Consider the following 16,289-nt stretch of genomic DNA (forward strand, 5'->3'; position numbering starts at 1 on the left):
GTTTTGTCTTGTTAATCAACGTTTACAACTGAGTAACAAATAAAATTCTTGATCGGTTTAGAACGTAGAGTGGTAATCCAGCTTCAACGCCTATTGAAAAATGTACCTTCGAAAATCTTGAATGACAGAAATTGGAAACCAAAGTTCCATAGGTACCGTGAAGCTATTGGGTCATTTCTATTCCTAGCTGTCGCTTCAAGGCACGACATTTGTTTTTCCGTCTGATTTCTTTGAAGAAAGATGAATTTTCCTAGCGTAAGGAATGGGGAATGGTAAAACAACTCTTGAAGTACATCAAATGAACCCAGAACCGTGGAATGTTGTGGAAGCATGGTGGTGATGAAAAACGGGATCTTGTCCCATTGCTTGGTCAAAATGCGTATCTACGTCAACAGCCCAATCAGAAACTGTTATAGCAAGTTTGGCTGTAGGGGAAGCTCACAAGGTTGCTCGATGAAATGGATTGCAAATGTACTCCTGTGTTTAAAGCGCCAGTAATCTAATGGAGAATCCTGTTTTCCACAGCTACACAACTCATATTGACAACAGAAGGAAGTTCATCTGTGAGGGTTCGGATCTAGGTTTGGATTCTGGTCAAACTAGAATTCAGTATGTGCCTTCAAGAATTTGTTCTACTCACCAAAGCTCTCACTAGACAGCGTTTCGAGAGCCTTCGTAGGATCACCGGAGTATAAGTGAAGTGCCTGTTTGTGAGTGAATAGTGCTTCTATTCTGTAAAGACTTCATTTTTCGGAGAAGTGTTGATGGAAAATCAAATTACCAGCCCTTAATCATTTCGAATGTTAATGTGTTGCAATGAGGGTACATACATAACAGATTAATAATGTCATGTCACTTTTTGCCGTATTAAGCTCAAGGTTATTTTATTTCAAACAACCTTGTATTAAGGTGGCCTTTACAAAAAGTGCAAAAGTTACATTGCGATTTCCTCAATAACTTTGTTTCGAGGTAAAATCATGAGCTGCTGTTAACAACCGATGGTTGCTAAAGGTTTTACCTTGTGAATGAAGTTAAATTTGGTAACAAATTATTATCAGTGTGGTGTATGATAAAAATGAAAGATTTATATTTTATATGGCAGTTTTTTCCTAAATAACGGCGGAAGTGCAGGAATTAGCTAAACAATTTTTGTTTCATGCATAATGTCGTAACATTATATATTTGAATGAAGTTATTGTGGAAACAAATTTGCAATGTTTCAATGTAAACGCCACCTTAAATTAGAAATCTTTTACATTAGAATCTTCAGACAGGGACTACTTCAGGTTGCTATTCCAAATAATTCAGGAACATGACTATAATAAATCAATGACGTGGAAAGCCTTTGCATCCACCTAAATACTTTGTCGAAGCATAGGCGTGCATTTCAATATTCGAAGCCGGATCGAACTACAAAGATTAGAAAGATCGGTCGGATATTTATTAAACTTTGAAGTGACTGTAAAAGGATACTTATTCAGAGATAAACAAATGAATTTCTGAAGTGGCACAAGATGTCAAAACCTTAAAACCGAAACTAAGTCACAAAGCAGCCAATTCAAGTAGTAAACAACTTAATTAGATTGAGAAAATTACGTTTAAGAATTGAAAGGAATGTGAACTGTAAGTTATTTTTAAGAAAATGCGCTAAGTTTTTTTATTATTTCGTCTAGTACCACAGTAAAATATTTATTGGCACTAATCTTTAAGATGCACCTATAAAGATTTAAATTAGAGAAGCATAGTTTTATTATACGTGCATTCTTGTTGTGAGTAGTAAAGGGGTAGAAGATGAGTGATTTGGATGGAGGAAAGGGGAATTGTAACAACGCGAAATTATAGTTTTATGACCTTTTGCTAAGCTGTAAAATGTTGTAATGACGGAATAACCGCATCAGTCTCGGTTAGCTCTTTATGGTGGTGCCTTGGAGTGATTAAGGACTTAGTTTTTAATAAAGCGAAATGGCACGTCATAGTTTCATAAAAGGGTTCTAGAGTAACATTTACATAATTGTCACAAACGGACGCTTGTTAGAAGTTTTCAACTGGCGGACCTGAAAAATTAAAGTACATTGCTGGTTCACCTCAGGGACCGCTCAAGTATGTATGTGGAAACCACGTTTAAATTAAATTTGTCGCCTGATTGTCCAAAGTTTGTAACGAACGCATTTAATTATACAGCGGAGATGCAAAACGCATTCAACATTATTTGGAAAGCAGATCAAAACGGGATAAGTTTGAATTTTGCGCCTACTTCCCTAACTAATTAATTAGTTTCGATGCTTTGTCTGGTACGTAGTTAAAAGCACTTCCTTGCTGGGGTTAATTGTCTTTTTTTTAACAAGAACGCTGTTCGGGGTTAACACGCTGAATTTTAAACAAATTTATTACGTTTTCCTGTTTTCCTGCTGATTATAATCGTTTCCGTACGAGCGAAGAAGAAGGTTAAGTGGAAAACTTTCCGCTTAACGAATGAAAAGCGATTGTCGGTATTTGACATTGTTTTAAACATTCGAAGAAATGTTAATAGTATTTAAATGAAAATTTGTTCTTTTCATCCTACTACCGACGCTGAATATTTGCGGGTGATTGTCGAACCCCCCTTTAAAATTAAATTGAGTTTTAGGTTTCCATCTATTCAAAATTCAAACCATTAGTTTTGTGTAAATGTCATTGATTTAATGTATTTCATGATTTTATTTTAGCTGTGGCTGAATTTATTCACTGAAAATACTCGCCTTTACAAATTATTAAAACTGCAGGGCTTGCAAAAAGTTATTGTTTTGTTAATTACCCATTCCATTTCACTTCCATATGGTGTTTTTCACTGCGGTGAACCGCTGCGAATAATTTTTTGGATGCGCAAGCTTGAAAATAAGCTGCTTGGGAACTGTTCTATTCTAATTTCCGCCCTCTTAGGGTAAAAGCTGTTAACTTCAAATAGAAAAAAGTCCTCTAAAGGCAGGTGCGGGTGACTGTAAAGTTTAATTACTTAAACGAACTTCTCTGTGCGTCAAACTTCCGCTTTTTTTTCCTATAAACCGCACAAAAGTTGCGAAAGATAAATACGATAGTAGTACGCTAGGCAAGGAAATATTTCGAATCGGTTTTGTTACCTACCATTTCTCAAAATTAATTAAAACTTTATTACACAAGAAGCACTTAAACGCGCCAAATCTAAGTGGGTACTGTTTCGTTAAATCGTTTTAACCTCCAATTAATCGCATAATAATTTATAATGCGATAATGGCCTTGTTTAATGTAAGCTTTGTTCGCAATCTACACTATCCTCTTAAAATCCAATAAATCGGATGAATTTATAACGATGCTATTAATTAGTTTGATCAGCTGGTAAATACCCTAAGTCCTTCGCGCTCGAGGCAAGTAATCCTACCTTCGACGGTAAATGAAGGTAAGTTGTATACATTTAAAATGAGTACAGGGTGCATTAGATTGTCGAGTACAAATATTTTTAATCCAATAGATTTATCTGGTCTAGTTAGTCTGCCAAGATATACCTAATCGAACTCAATTGCCTGAAAATCAAAAGATCTTTTTTATTAACAAAGATTCGATACAACTGAATACCGAACGATCCTTGAGATCGTTTAGTTTTAGGCTGTAACTTTTTGGCCGGATAGGCAAACGGACAGACAGCAATACCAAATTATAAACAAGGGTGGATCCGGTGATTGGAAAGTGCACGACTGCAAACAAAGGTTACCAAAATGAACACGAAGATATTTTATTCCGTCCTTGCATAAATCCTGTAATAAAATAAAAACATAACAATTTTCTAGGCCGTGATACAATTAATAACGTAATAATAATAAAAAGATGATGTCCTGATTATGTCAATTAAAAAAATACAATGAGTTTTTCTTAAAAGTGAAAACACAATTTCCTGCCTATGTTCACTTTAAAAAGAAACATATCGACATCATTTACTGCTTTTAGCTTGGTACCAGTGCGCATTGAATTAAATTGAATAATTGTTATAGACATCGGACAGTGCAATTTTCTAAGAGAAACTGCACGTGCATTCCATTACCTTTTGGTGTATTGCTTAGAAAATCAAGGAGGGCCCATTTAACATTGTAATTATTTCCATTAAAATTGAATAATAAATATTGAATTCTGTTGAAATGGAATATTTCGTTGAGGAAGTCATTTTTGAATCTTGCCGCTAGAAATACGCAAATTAGGAAGTTTTGAAGTTGTAAAAAATGTCAAGGTTTGGAAGTGTTTTCCTAAATAAATTCTGGTCATGGTGATGTAAGGAATCTATCTGGTTTGTATGGATTTTGGATCCTCAATTACTGGCGTTCAGATTGCAAGAGTGTAGACCATATTGTACCCTTTTTTTTAGCACAGCGTGGGACAAAGAACCTAAGGGTAAAAAGTACTGATTCTGCAGCTTTAGATTGCGTAGGATTGATTTACGGCCTTTACAATCCTCTCAGATTGGTAGTAAAAGAGACACTAACTAATAAAAAATTTAGACATCGCCATTTTGAAAATAATTCGCCATTTGTAGGTGAGAAAAATTAATTCATGTAGGGGGGTTCATTCAGCGTTGAAAAATTTAAGAGATGAAGTCTCTTAGCAATCGAGGATAGATCGCAAGATTTCAATTAAACGGGACATGAAATTTGCGGAGTGAAAAATTTGACTTCGTTGTTTTGTTTCGGAATCATAAGAGCAGTTCAGGAAATGTAACGTTGTTTTGTAAAATTTTCCGGCGAATTACCTATTAACAGGCGAAGTTTGCGTTTTAATATACACAAAGGATTACTATTATGCAATAAACCGAAGAGGAAAGTTCAGAGTCTTAAGTGTAGAGTGCAAACCTAAATAACCAAATTTTCCTTCAAATAGGAAAGTAATTATTGTGCTGACTAAACGAGTCGATCAGTCATAGTACATATAAATGGCGAAATTGTAACTAAACCTGTCGATGTTTTCAACGAATAAATTCATTTTAAACGGACCTTTGCTGGAGATGTTTTTTTTGCAACTGCTTACTGGTGATTTTCTGCAATTATATTAAACAGTAACAAAGTTGAGTAAACTGAGTAGTGTATACAAATCACGTTCTTGGAAGTTAAAGTCCGCTTACTAGTAACAAACAAACACTGAAACCAAACCCATTTTTCTTCTTGCTGGTCAGTGGAAAAGCGTGACAAATTTTGTAGTTAATTTTCACAGAGTAAAGGGCAGAAACCTGCAGTAAGCAAAACCATCAAAAAGGTAAAATTTTCAAAGGATTTAAAAAGAATTGGAGTTAGGGTTAAACATCTGAAACTATTAGCTTAGTTTTGATAAATTTACTTCTTGTAAATTCGATCTTGCGATAAAGAGTGCCGGTATCGCTGTGCAAGCTAATTAATTTCAAGATAAGGACGTGCAGTTTATGCAATGCAATGACGACCCGTTAATAAATTAAGGAAGAAGAAAGGAATGTTGAAGAGAAAGGCAAATTGTTTTAAATAAGCCAACCGGGCCTAAATCGATGCTTTTTTTGTGGACGTGTTTGGCAGTCTATCGTTATCGAGACTTTTTTGAAAAGACAGTTAATCTTTATGGTTAAAGTGCTTCTAGAAGAAAGTCTAGTCGAGTTAAGCTCAAGTGTGTGTTACGTTACACGGAGAAAGGTGTTTAGCGGAAGCGAGTTTTACGTTTTACAAAGATGTTTCCCGATATCGGTTTAAAGGGAGAATTGTCCATCATAAAAACGCAAATTTTACGTCAGTAATTACAACGAAACCAGCGTCGTCTAAATCGAGATTCAATTACCACCGGATATTTTGGTTTATTACCACTTTAAGGTAATAAGGATTTCTTTCAATTTATTTGTTCTATTGATCGCTTGTTGCATGGTATTTGTTTTTGGCCCTGTGTGCCTATGTTCCTTTCAGATTATTTGACTTGAATAAATTTGTTTTATCAGTAAATGATTGTGTTTAATCGAACCCAAATTATGACATAAATAAGAGTTCTTGTATTAAATTTTTCTGTTTCAGGTGTTAATTAAAGATTAGTTAGTTAATTCTTTGGAATTTTGAAGCGGTTAAGGCTGCTGAATTTTTCATATTAATATTTATGTCAATAACAACATTTTGTCGTTTCTCATTGTTATCTGCTGAGTTTCTCCTCGTTTTCTCCTAAGACTACTAATTTTCTATTCTGGCTCACTTTTTCGTTATGGATGGAATTGCATTTTTACATGGATCCGCCACCTTCAATTAGATTGACATTAAAGTTATCACGTGATACATTACTGAACTACTTCGAAAAGTTGCACCTGGAAATTTGAATATTGTTACTGAATTTTAACAGCAAGTATTAACGAAGACTTTTGGAGATAATTGCTCGTGTGAATTACTTCGATATTTCTGATTGTACGTACATCACTTTGTCATTGTACATTACTCGAAGATTTATTCATGTTAGCTTCATGACGTTAAATCCTTGAGATTAGTTTGGTATACGAAGATATTTAGTTCCCTGTGTATTGTAAATTAGTTTTTGAAGTTAACGAGACCTATTCCAAAACCCATATAATTATACCATTTTTAATTCCGTTATTTGTGTCATTTATTCGCGTTAGTTTATTTACAATTTGATTAATTAGAGATCATTGTTTTATTATGGAAATTTAGTTATGCGTGGGCATCGTATAGTTACATAGTAGTTTCGTTGAAGTTGACGTCACATTTATGCTTTTATCACCGATTCCTACGAGCGATTCGTTGTCGATCAAAATTTTGCATTATTGATTCTTATTAATGGCGGTTTTAGTATTCGAGTTATCTGATTAGTCAAACGTTAGTCATTGCTATCGCAATATTTATCTGCCCTCTTGTTTGTTTGTTTTTGTTGTTACCTGTTTCACATAAGGCAGAAAGCGTCCTTCAAGCACTCGGGAAGGCCGTTACGATCAAAATTGAAAGGTAATATTTTCATACTTCTTAATGTTTGATTACATATTGTTTTCGATGCCTATGAATTGTAATTAATATATTTGTTTGAATAGTCATTTAACAATTGATAGTTTTCCAGACTACGAGTTGATCCCCTTTGCTAAAAATTGAGATAAATTTAAACGTTGACATTTCAGGTCTCGATATGACAGTGTCCTATTTGTAATATATTGAGACCGTTTATTAAATTACCTTCATTTGTGATAACAATTATTGTTTATGTTCTACCCTTTCAATTATTTTATTTCTTGTAACGTTCCGTTGAATGTACTCTTGGTTTGGGTAACTGACTGAATGCGTTCTTAATGTTTTAGTAGTTGGTACAATTGACATAGACATCATATCACTTTTGGTTTTGTCATTGAAATGACAGGTCGATCTTTGCGAAAAATGTTGATTTGAATGGGAAAATTCCAGTCATCACACTAAAATTGTTTGAAGTAATTATCTAACCGTTTTTATGCAAATGACGGTATTCTCTTTAGGTTAAAGTTATTTTCATACAATTACACGTTTTTTTAGGTTATGCCATATGTGTTCATTCAATCATCTATTACCTATCTTTGTTTTACCTATATCGCAATCCGAAACCCATTTATTAATGGGCTACATAAGTCCGAATTAAGTGGAATTAGGTCTGATTTTGGCTTTGTAGTTTTTGTTTGTGCGTTAAGAGCATTGAGGTGATCGTATTAAAGAAGTGCCATGTTCTGGATGCAATGCAAACACTCGCTTTCGAATTGAAGAATGGTGGTACCTGTCGATTAGATGGAACTGATCTGTTAAGAATCGCTACGCAAATGTTATCTCAACTACCGGAACTTGCAGGTAGCTTCTTGGTAATAGCTTTTGTCGTTAGTTGATCTTGCCGTTTATATTTGCTAATGCCGTGACGAATTACTCTGATTTTATATTTTGAATACAAAGTTGCAAATGCATGCTTAATTAAGTGTCCGATCTTTGGTAAAATTCACATGGATTCTGTCTGTAATCCAGGGTATATTAAGTTATTCCTACTTTATAAGTGATCCGCTAGTTAAGTATATCCTTTCCCAGAATTACTGATTTATTTACTATTTTATGCAATGAAATATTATTTGAGTCTGGAGTGTTCATTGTCAATACCAACCGGTGCCCGAGAATATTTTATTTTATACTTTTTATTTAATTTTTGGCGTATATGAGCTTTGTCAAACCTCGGTGGTTGTTTCACCGGAAGACCCATTTCCCCTGACTATCCGCGGCCAATTCCCTTTTCCTTCTCGAGGTTCGCTGCATTCTTTAGCCTTTAGACCAGAACAATAATCCTTAGTCTGTCTTGTTCTCCCTTTCGGTAAATATTCTCTTCTTTTTTGAAAGTTGCTGACCAAATCGGGCCTATCCGGTTTCTATATTTTCTTTCGATCCGTTTTGGCTAGTGTACGACAACCCATTATTCACTCGACCAATCTCTACTTTGCCTAAGCTTAACGTGTAGTTATCTCAAGGTAATTTTGTTACGTTTGCTCAAAGTGAACATAACCCATAAGATAGAATGAGAACTTCAGTTTAAGCAAGTAAAGAAAATTGCGAATTAAATAAAAACGAGTAGGTAATACATAAAGAAGCTATTGAACAGGAAATATTGTATGCTGTGGCAGGTTGAAGTTTAATATTAGGTATATTACAAGGAAAAATATTATTAAGTACATCAATATTTTTAGAGCATATGGAAGTCCCCTCTAAGAGTGAACCAAAACCAAAGGAGTTTGGTATTATTTTTTCTCATTAATTGTTTTCAGTTCTTTTGTGTGGTTTAAATTTGTATTTAGCATCCATCACAAAACTGTAGAGAAAACTGAAGTTGGAACGAGATTATTTTCAAAAAGGTATTCAAACAAGTCCATTTATATAGGTATTTATTTGAGACTGATCAAACCAGAGCATCAGGTTTTAATTTTCACCTATAAGTGGGGATAAAGGACTAAGTTTCTGCAAGATAAGAGTCAATTAAAATGTATTCATCACTGAACTAGCCGTGGTACTAATATGCCGTACAGAATAACATTTATTTTTTTGGAGCTATCCCTTGCATAATGTAAAAGTTAAAAATATCCTACGATGTTCAATACATGCGAGAAGTAGTATAAGGGGAATCTAGAACTACAACACATCTGCATATTAGAGAATCTGTATTACGTCATGAACCCAAACCGTAGTTCCAAAGACGAACTGATTGATTAGATCGCTATCAATAAAAATATATAACTGTTAGTTTAATTATTAAAACAAACTTCTAGCGGTTTACTTAGCGTTTTTCAACGCGAGCTATAATTAAAAGTAAACGTCACAAGGATAGTTCTGAACTTAAAACGAGTTCTTTGTGCTCAAATGTAATTTAAATTGAGTTAGGAGGTCTTTACACGCTTGGACAATGCAGCGGGATCCAATTAACATGAAAATGGAATAAAATAATGCGTTTCGCAAATAATACCCTTCAGTAAATAATACTCAGTTGAAGTTCCCGGGCACATTTCCTCACTGAAGTTTATTCCGAAATTAAAGTCTTATTGTAAATTATACGGCCGTATCCACGGGCGAAATTCTAGGTCAATCTAAAGTTAAATACGTTCAGATTTAATAAATATGTTAATTGGGGACGGATCTTTCCGGTGATTTTAGTACGAATTTCGGCACGTTCATTTTTGCGCCGCCGCCGGTTATTAGCATAATCCGACTGGAAAAGTTGTAAGATGGCTTTGTGCTGTGCTTAATCGCGCGAGTTCTGCTTGAGAGAGAGAGAGAGAAAAAAAAGGTAAAAACTTACCGGCCGGGCTCTCCTCGATCCAAAAGGAATCATCCAAGGTGTAATCGGCTTCTGAAAATTTAACGAATGAGTATTAGCTTATTTATGTGCGTATAGTCGAAACTTTAGTGAGCTAGAAAATATGGCCTAACCACGCAAGTGCAACGTGAATTATGTGTCTATTAATAAAATAGGGCAAAATGCGTATATTGTCTTGTCTAACATATCGCCGTAGTGAAGCTGTTCAGCTACATAGAGAAAAGTTCATCAAGCCTTAAATGCATGGAGTATTTCAAAAAATCTGTGCGAAGCTAATGTAACAGTATGCAGTGCTTTATGCTTTTATATTGTTGTGTTTATTTCGTCTGGAAGGATGAAATCTTCTGAAATCCTAATTAAGATGGTCTCCTTTCTGTGTAACTAACATTCATAATTAAATTTCATTAATTGTCGTTGGTCTATGTAACCGCATGGAGATTGGATATTGTGTTATACGAAAAAGAGGTCAAGGTTTTTGTTTACATTTTATTTAAACGTAGAAAGTTTCCGGAATTTTTGGGTCTTTATCTGTTATTAAATGTAAATGCTTAATTTAATAGACAGGTTGAGATGAAATTTTATTTTTCCTAGAATTTAAGTTTGGATTTATCTCTTAATGTCTGATAACAAATTGATTTAGAAAAATAATCTACCTCTATTTTTGTTAGACTAAGAACGTGCGTTGCCAGTAGTTTTGTTCCTCTCTTGGTTGTCAACTGTGTATGATTGGTTGCTGTATTTTTTGTTATCGGAAGAAGTTATTCGCCTTAAATAGGACAAGAAAAGCGTTGTTTTTTAGTCTACGCAGAACTACGTTTCATTGAAATTTTTAATTCGCCTTTTTTCCCATTTTGTGAGCGGAATTATGTTTCGTTGTAGATGTATTCGCTTCTTTCGACTTCCATCGTTGATTTACGGCCAGTTTATTATTCATTTGAAGCCACAGCCAGCATCGAAAGTTTTCGTTCAATGTGGGATTGAAGATTGAAGAAGTTTTGGTTGTGAAATTTTTCTACGTTTGTTCGTGTCGAAGTTTTTTTTGTCTTACCGGCTGGAGGATTGTCGTAAAGTTTTGGCCATCAAAGTTGCTGCAAGGAGAGGTTTTTGTCGCCGCTTCTTAAGTTTGTCTTCAACATGACTCAGTTTGAAGTTGAGTTTTATTGTGAACGTCCTTATCTACCCGAAGAGGGGATGCTGCGATTATCCAATGTTGTTACCTAGTCCATAACTTTTGATTGAGAAGTCTAATCGAAAAAGTACGAATTGTTTTGGATTCTACGCACCAAAATTAATAAGAAAAAGTGTTTTCCCGAGAAATTTTGTTGTAGTCGATTTTTGGTAAAAAAGGAAGGTTATACACTGCCTTTTTTTGAGGCCCGAAGAAAAAATTGTCTCAGATCGAACCGGAAAAAATTTTCTTATAGAATGTGGCCTGTAGAATCCATAATTTCAAACAGTTCCAAGATTGGGCTACTAGTTCAAAAGTTACAGACCCTTGAATTTTCTTTCGAAATTGGTTTCTAGTCTATAACTTTTGATCGAAAAAATACGAATTGTTTTGGATTCTACGCACCATAATTAATAAGAAAAAGTGTTTTCCCGAGAAATTTTGGTGTAGTCGATTTTTGGTAAAAAAGGAAGGTGCTTTTTTTTGAGGCCCGAAGAAAAAATTGTCTCAGATCGACCCGGAAAAAAAATTTCTTATAAAATGTGGTCTGTAGAATCCATAATTTGAAATAGTTCCAAGATTGGGCTACTAGTTCAATAGTTACAGCCCTTCGAATTTTCTTTCGAAAATGGTTTCTATTCAATAACTTTTGATTGAGAAGTCTAATCGAAGAAGTACGAATTGTTTTGGATTCTACGCACCAAAATTAATAAGAAAAAGTGTTTTCCCGAGAAATTTTGGTGTAGTCGATTTTTGGTAAAAAAGGAAGTTCTGCCTTTTTTTGGGGCCCGAAAAAAAAATTGTCTCAGATCGACCCGGAAAAAAAATTTTGTTATAGAATGTGGTCTGTAGAATCCATAATTTCAAACAGTTCCAAGATTGTTACTAGTTCAAAAGTTACAGCCCTTTGAATTTTTCTATCGAAATTGGTTTCTAGGTAGTGTAGTAAAGTGTCATTTGTGTTAATTGAAAATTTAAATTTTTGTGAACTGTGTACGGATACCTTTTGATTCGATATTTCAATTTTCGGACCAGTAATGTAAGTAGTTAAGTATTAATTTTAGTCTATTTGTAATAATTATTTGTGTTTATGTACCAATTCCCTTTTGTGTATTAAGATTAAATCGCACTTTTGTAATTCTCCAAAAAGGCGGACCAGCTTACGAAGGAATCAGCGGTGGTATATACAGGCTGATTCAAATTCGAGGGCCACCATGGGGATCTCGGGAACTGTAAGATATAGGTAGGTAGTTTAAATTTGGCAAAGTTGCGTATTTTGATGCTTAATAAAATGCAGTTTTAAAACTGAAAAAATTCCGATACTTTCGAAGATATCCGGAAAAAAACGAAATTTGGTAAAATCGTTTTCATTTTTTGCCCTTGACGTCACGGACCAAACGTACATTTCTATTTATCACGTGCTTTTTTTCATTTATTTAATCACCAGTGAATAAACAGAATCGTCTGAATCGTATTTCGGCTTCATGAATGATTGATCATCCTTGTTTCGGATTATCTGTTGCTATTATTTGTTCAGTAAGGTTTAATTATTCAATTAGTAGGGATATTTTTGAACTTAATTAGGAGTAGGTTCTTGGTTTTGGTAAAGATTTGTTCTTTTTAGAATTTTTATGAACTTTTTGGAATTAGTGGCGCTGTAGTCATACAGAGGAAGTACAGGTTTTTAGATATCAAAAGAGACCTATATGGGAATTACATAACCCCCAAAATATATCGCCCCCACCCCAAAACCACTCCCAAGTGGGTCAAAATCTACCTTTTTTAAAATTTTTCTTAATATCCCTAAAACTAAGCATTTTAAGAAAGAATGTCAAGAGAGAAAAATTTTAGAGAAGAAAATTTCCTACCCAATAGGTATACATCATATTTCACAAGGCACTTTTTGCTGGCTGTTTAACAGAACCCTCAAGTTTTGAAAATTGATTGAAGGGTAAAATGCGTATGTGCTGGTTTATAAAAAAACAGAAGGAAAGTATTTTCTGTTAACCACGACATATTTTCAGACATAATGGCCTCTGGGGAACAATTTGATCCATCGGGTGCTTTTTGTTAGATATGCTGTCTAGTTATATAACGCTGCAAACACCGGAAAACAGTGTAAATAGTATATTAAGTATGGAGAACGGTAAGGGCACAGATTTAAATAGTATATTTAAATCTGTGGTAAGGGATTTTTACCGTTCGAAGACAATTGTTTGGAGGAGGAGCGAAGCGACGACTCCAATTATTGTCTGAGAACGGTAACCCTTAACGTTCGACGTGCTTATAAAATTTTTTGCGCGATCGAAATTAAAATTATGTAACCAATATAAAGGGCCCCACACACCTCGTTCTTTCTCGACGTTTTTACCCGACGGGTAAGACGGTTCGGTTAAAACTGTTGCAAAACCGAGGTTTGTGGACTAAAACCGTCGGTTTTACCCGTCGTTCCAAAATGTCAAGTTGTGCTTGATTTTTGTCGGTTTTCGTTCCATCGTTTCGGGTAAACACGAGGTGTGTGGGCTAAACACGACGGTTTTATCAGTGGTGGCACATGCACATTTTAATGCACATTTGAGATAATGACTGACTTAAGGCAAGTCAATAAGCAATTCCTCACGGAATTTATTGAGTTATACAGAAGTATTCCGTGTCTCTGGAAAATCAAAAGTGCCGAATACAGCGACCGAACAAAAAAAATAAAGGTTATGAAAAATTATTGGTAAGACTAAAAGAAGTGGACCCATCAGCGACAATAGACACAATAAAAAAGAAAATAGATTCACTCCGTGGTAGTTTCAGAAAGGAAATGAAAAAAGTTAAGGAGTCAAGAAAATCAGGAGCAGGAGCGGAAGAGATTTACACTCCTCACCTACGGTACTTTGAGCTTTTGCTGTTCCTGACAGATCAAGAAACCCCAAGAGCTGGTCTAGAAAATATAGATCAAGAAGAGGACGAGGATGAAGTAGAGGATAATTCGGAAGCTGAATTGCAGGAAGTAAGTATTTGTTATACATTTTATTGAAAATATTGTTTTAAATGAAAAGGGAATTGTTGATATTTATTGCTTTAAATGTAAAGGTAAAGTAAGTACAATATAAAATGGAATTTCCTAGCTCTGAATTTACAAAATCAAAAACCTATAGCAACAATGATATTAAATAAAGGCTTCTTGCCAAGGGACACTTCCCTCATTACAGAAATACTGCATATATTTTTCGCGAACGTGTTTGGCATTGTCTGTAGCATTTCAGTTGTGGCTGCTTTGCAAATTCACCAAAGTGTTTGGTTCAGGCCGTAAGCCCAGTTGGATTTCACCCCTTTCTATATCTTCACTGTCAAAAGAAGTTGGTGGGCTGTAATAATCACTGCTGCTTTCTCGTAAAAAATTGTGCAGCGCACAACAAGCCAACACCACTTTGTCGATATTTTCTAATTTCATATTAATGGCGGTATGAAATAGTCTAAACCTGGCGGCCAAAATTCCAAAAGCATTTTCGACAATTCGTCGACATCTGGATAACCGGTAGTTAAATATTCTTTTTTCACTATTAAGTTGTTTTTGGCTAAATGGCTTCAGAAAATCCTCGCGAAGAGCAAAGGCTTCATCCCCAATAAATACATATGGAAGGAGACGCCCACTGTTTTTTGGTTCACTTGCTAGTGGTATCCTTAATGTTCCGTCTTTCAACTTGTCATAAAAAGTTGTGTACTCTATAACGCCACCGTCAGATACTCTGCCATTTGTTCCAAAATGACAATAAATGAATTTATAATTTGCATTAACAACAGCTAATAGCACGAGACTATGACTGCATTTATAGTTGTAGAAATAGGAACCACTATTATGAGGTGGTACGATCTGGACATGCTTCCCGTCCACGGCTCCGAGACAGTTAGGAAAATTCCATTTGTCTTCGAACTCTCTCGCTATAGCTTTCCAATCATTTTCCGTTTTTGGAAACTGCAATTGAATTACATAAGTTACATAATTACATAAATTACATAAAAGTATTATTTTTTTAGAGCGGATTAACTGCAAGTGGACAAGAGGAGTCACCGGCCCCATCTCCAGTTGCGATTGTAGGGCCTTCGCGACCTACCTCCGCACAATCAACTGCTACTATGTCCAGCAGTAGTAGATCTGTTACCACCAAAAACAGTAGAGCCAAAAGATGTAAGGCCGATGACATTCTCATGAAAATAGATAAACAATTGGACAGTCAATCACAAGTAGAAGATCAATTTGATGTAATTGGTAAAAATATTGCTCATAAATTACGAACTTTACCACAGCATACAGCACTGTTAACGGAGAAAATTATAATGGACGTAATATTTGAAAGCCAATTAGGAAATGTACACAAATTTACAAAAATGAATCTATACGACACTCGAAATCAACAAAATTGGTCAGCTCAGCAGAACCAGCCGCATTTTCCTCCAATGTCATCATTCAATCCACATAGTTTTCATGCACCCGTGCAACAGCAGAATTTACTGTACCCAGCATCTCAGTATTCACAACAAAGATTAGAGGAACAGTATCCAGGTACTCAACCTCCAATTCAAGAAGTGGGCCACACTGCTCAGAATACAATACAAAATAATCAAACACAGCAATATACTGCAGCTACATATATTGCCCAATTTTCAAGTGAACTTCCGGAATTGTAAATCAAACAGAACTATAATAATAAAGTGATTTTGAAGCTAATTCGTCTTAATTTTCTTACCTTTAAGTACTCATTTTTCAGTACACTATAAATAGCATCACAAGTTTCTGGTATAATTTGGCCTAGTGCTTGAGGCGAAATAACTGCAGAAAATTTGAGATCTTCATAACTTCGGCCAGTGGCCAAAAATCGTAATGTTGATGTTAGGCGCTCGTGAGGGCTAATGGACGGCCGTAAATGAGTGTCACTTTTTTTAATTAACGGTGTTACCAATCTTAAAAGTTTTAGATAGGTTTCCTCATCCATACGAAGATAATAATTATGCCAATCTCCTGGCTCCAATCTTAGTTCCTCCAATAAATTTATATGGGACAACATACCTCGCTTGAGTAGCAATTCCTTGGTCCATTTGGACCGTGATCTTTTCTTCGTGGTTCCTTTTTTTTAACAACTACAGCCGCTGCCACTGCCAACAACTGTACACGGTTCATCTTTGAAAACTGACACAATTTTACCCGAGGTGTGTAGGCTCAACAGTTCTCGTTCCATCGTTCCAACAGTTTTACCCGTCGGGTAAAAACGTCGAGAAAGAACGAGGTGTGTTGGGCCCTTAAATATGCACTAAGAAATTAACAAGC

The 16,289-nt window shown here is 35.1% G+C and overlaps 1 protein-coding gene and 1 pseudogene across 1 annotated transcript; one reads left to right on the plus strand and one right to left on the minus strand.

Moving 5' to 3' along the window:
• The first annotated feature begins 13,513 nt into the window (after positions 1 to 13,513).
• LOC116177060 lies at positions 13,514 to 15,879 on the plus strand (annotated as a pseudogene).
• Positions 14,174 to 15,960, minus strand: LOC116177061 (putative nuclease HARBI1). Its single transcript, XM_031495923.1, has 2 exons — positions 15,712 to 15,960; positions 14,174 to 14,939 (listed from the first exon to the last, which is right to left on the minus strand). The coding sequence occupies exons 1-2, from the start codon at positions 15,955 to 15,957 to the stop codon at positions 14,226 to 14,228; spliced, it is 960 nt and encodes a 319-aa protein (XP_031351783.1). The 5' UTR covers positions 15,958 to 15,960; the 3' UTR covers positions 14,174 to 14,225.
• Between the last annotated feature and the right edge of the window lie 329 nt (positions 15,961 to 16,289).

This window comes from Photinus pyralis, unplaced genomic scaffold (assembly GCF_008802855.1).
Source record: "Photinus pyralis isolate 1611_PpyrPB1 unplaced genomic scaffold, Ppyr1.3 Ppyr1.4_LG7, whole genome shotgun sequence".
NCBI classification, from domain to species: Eukaryota; Metazoa; Arthropoda; class Insecta; order Coleoptera; family Lampyridae; genus Photinus; species Photinus pyralis.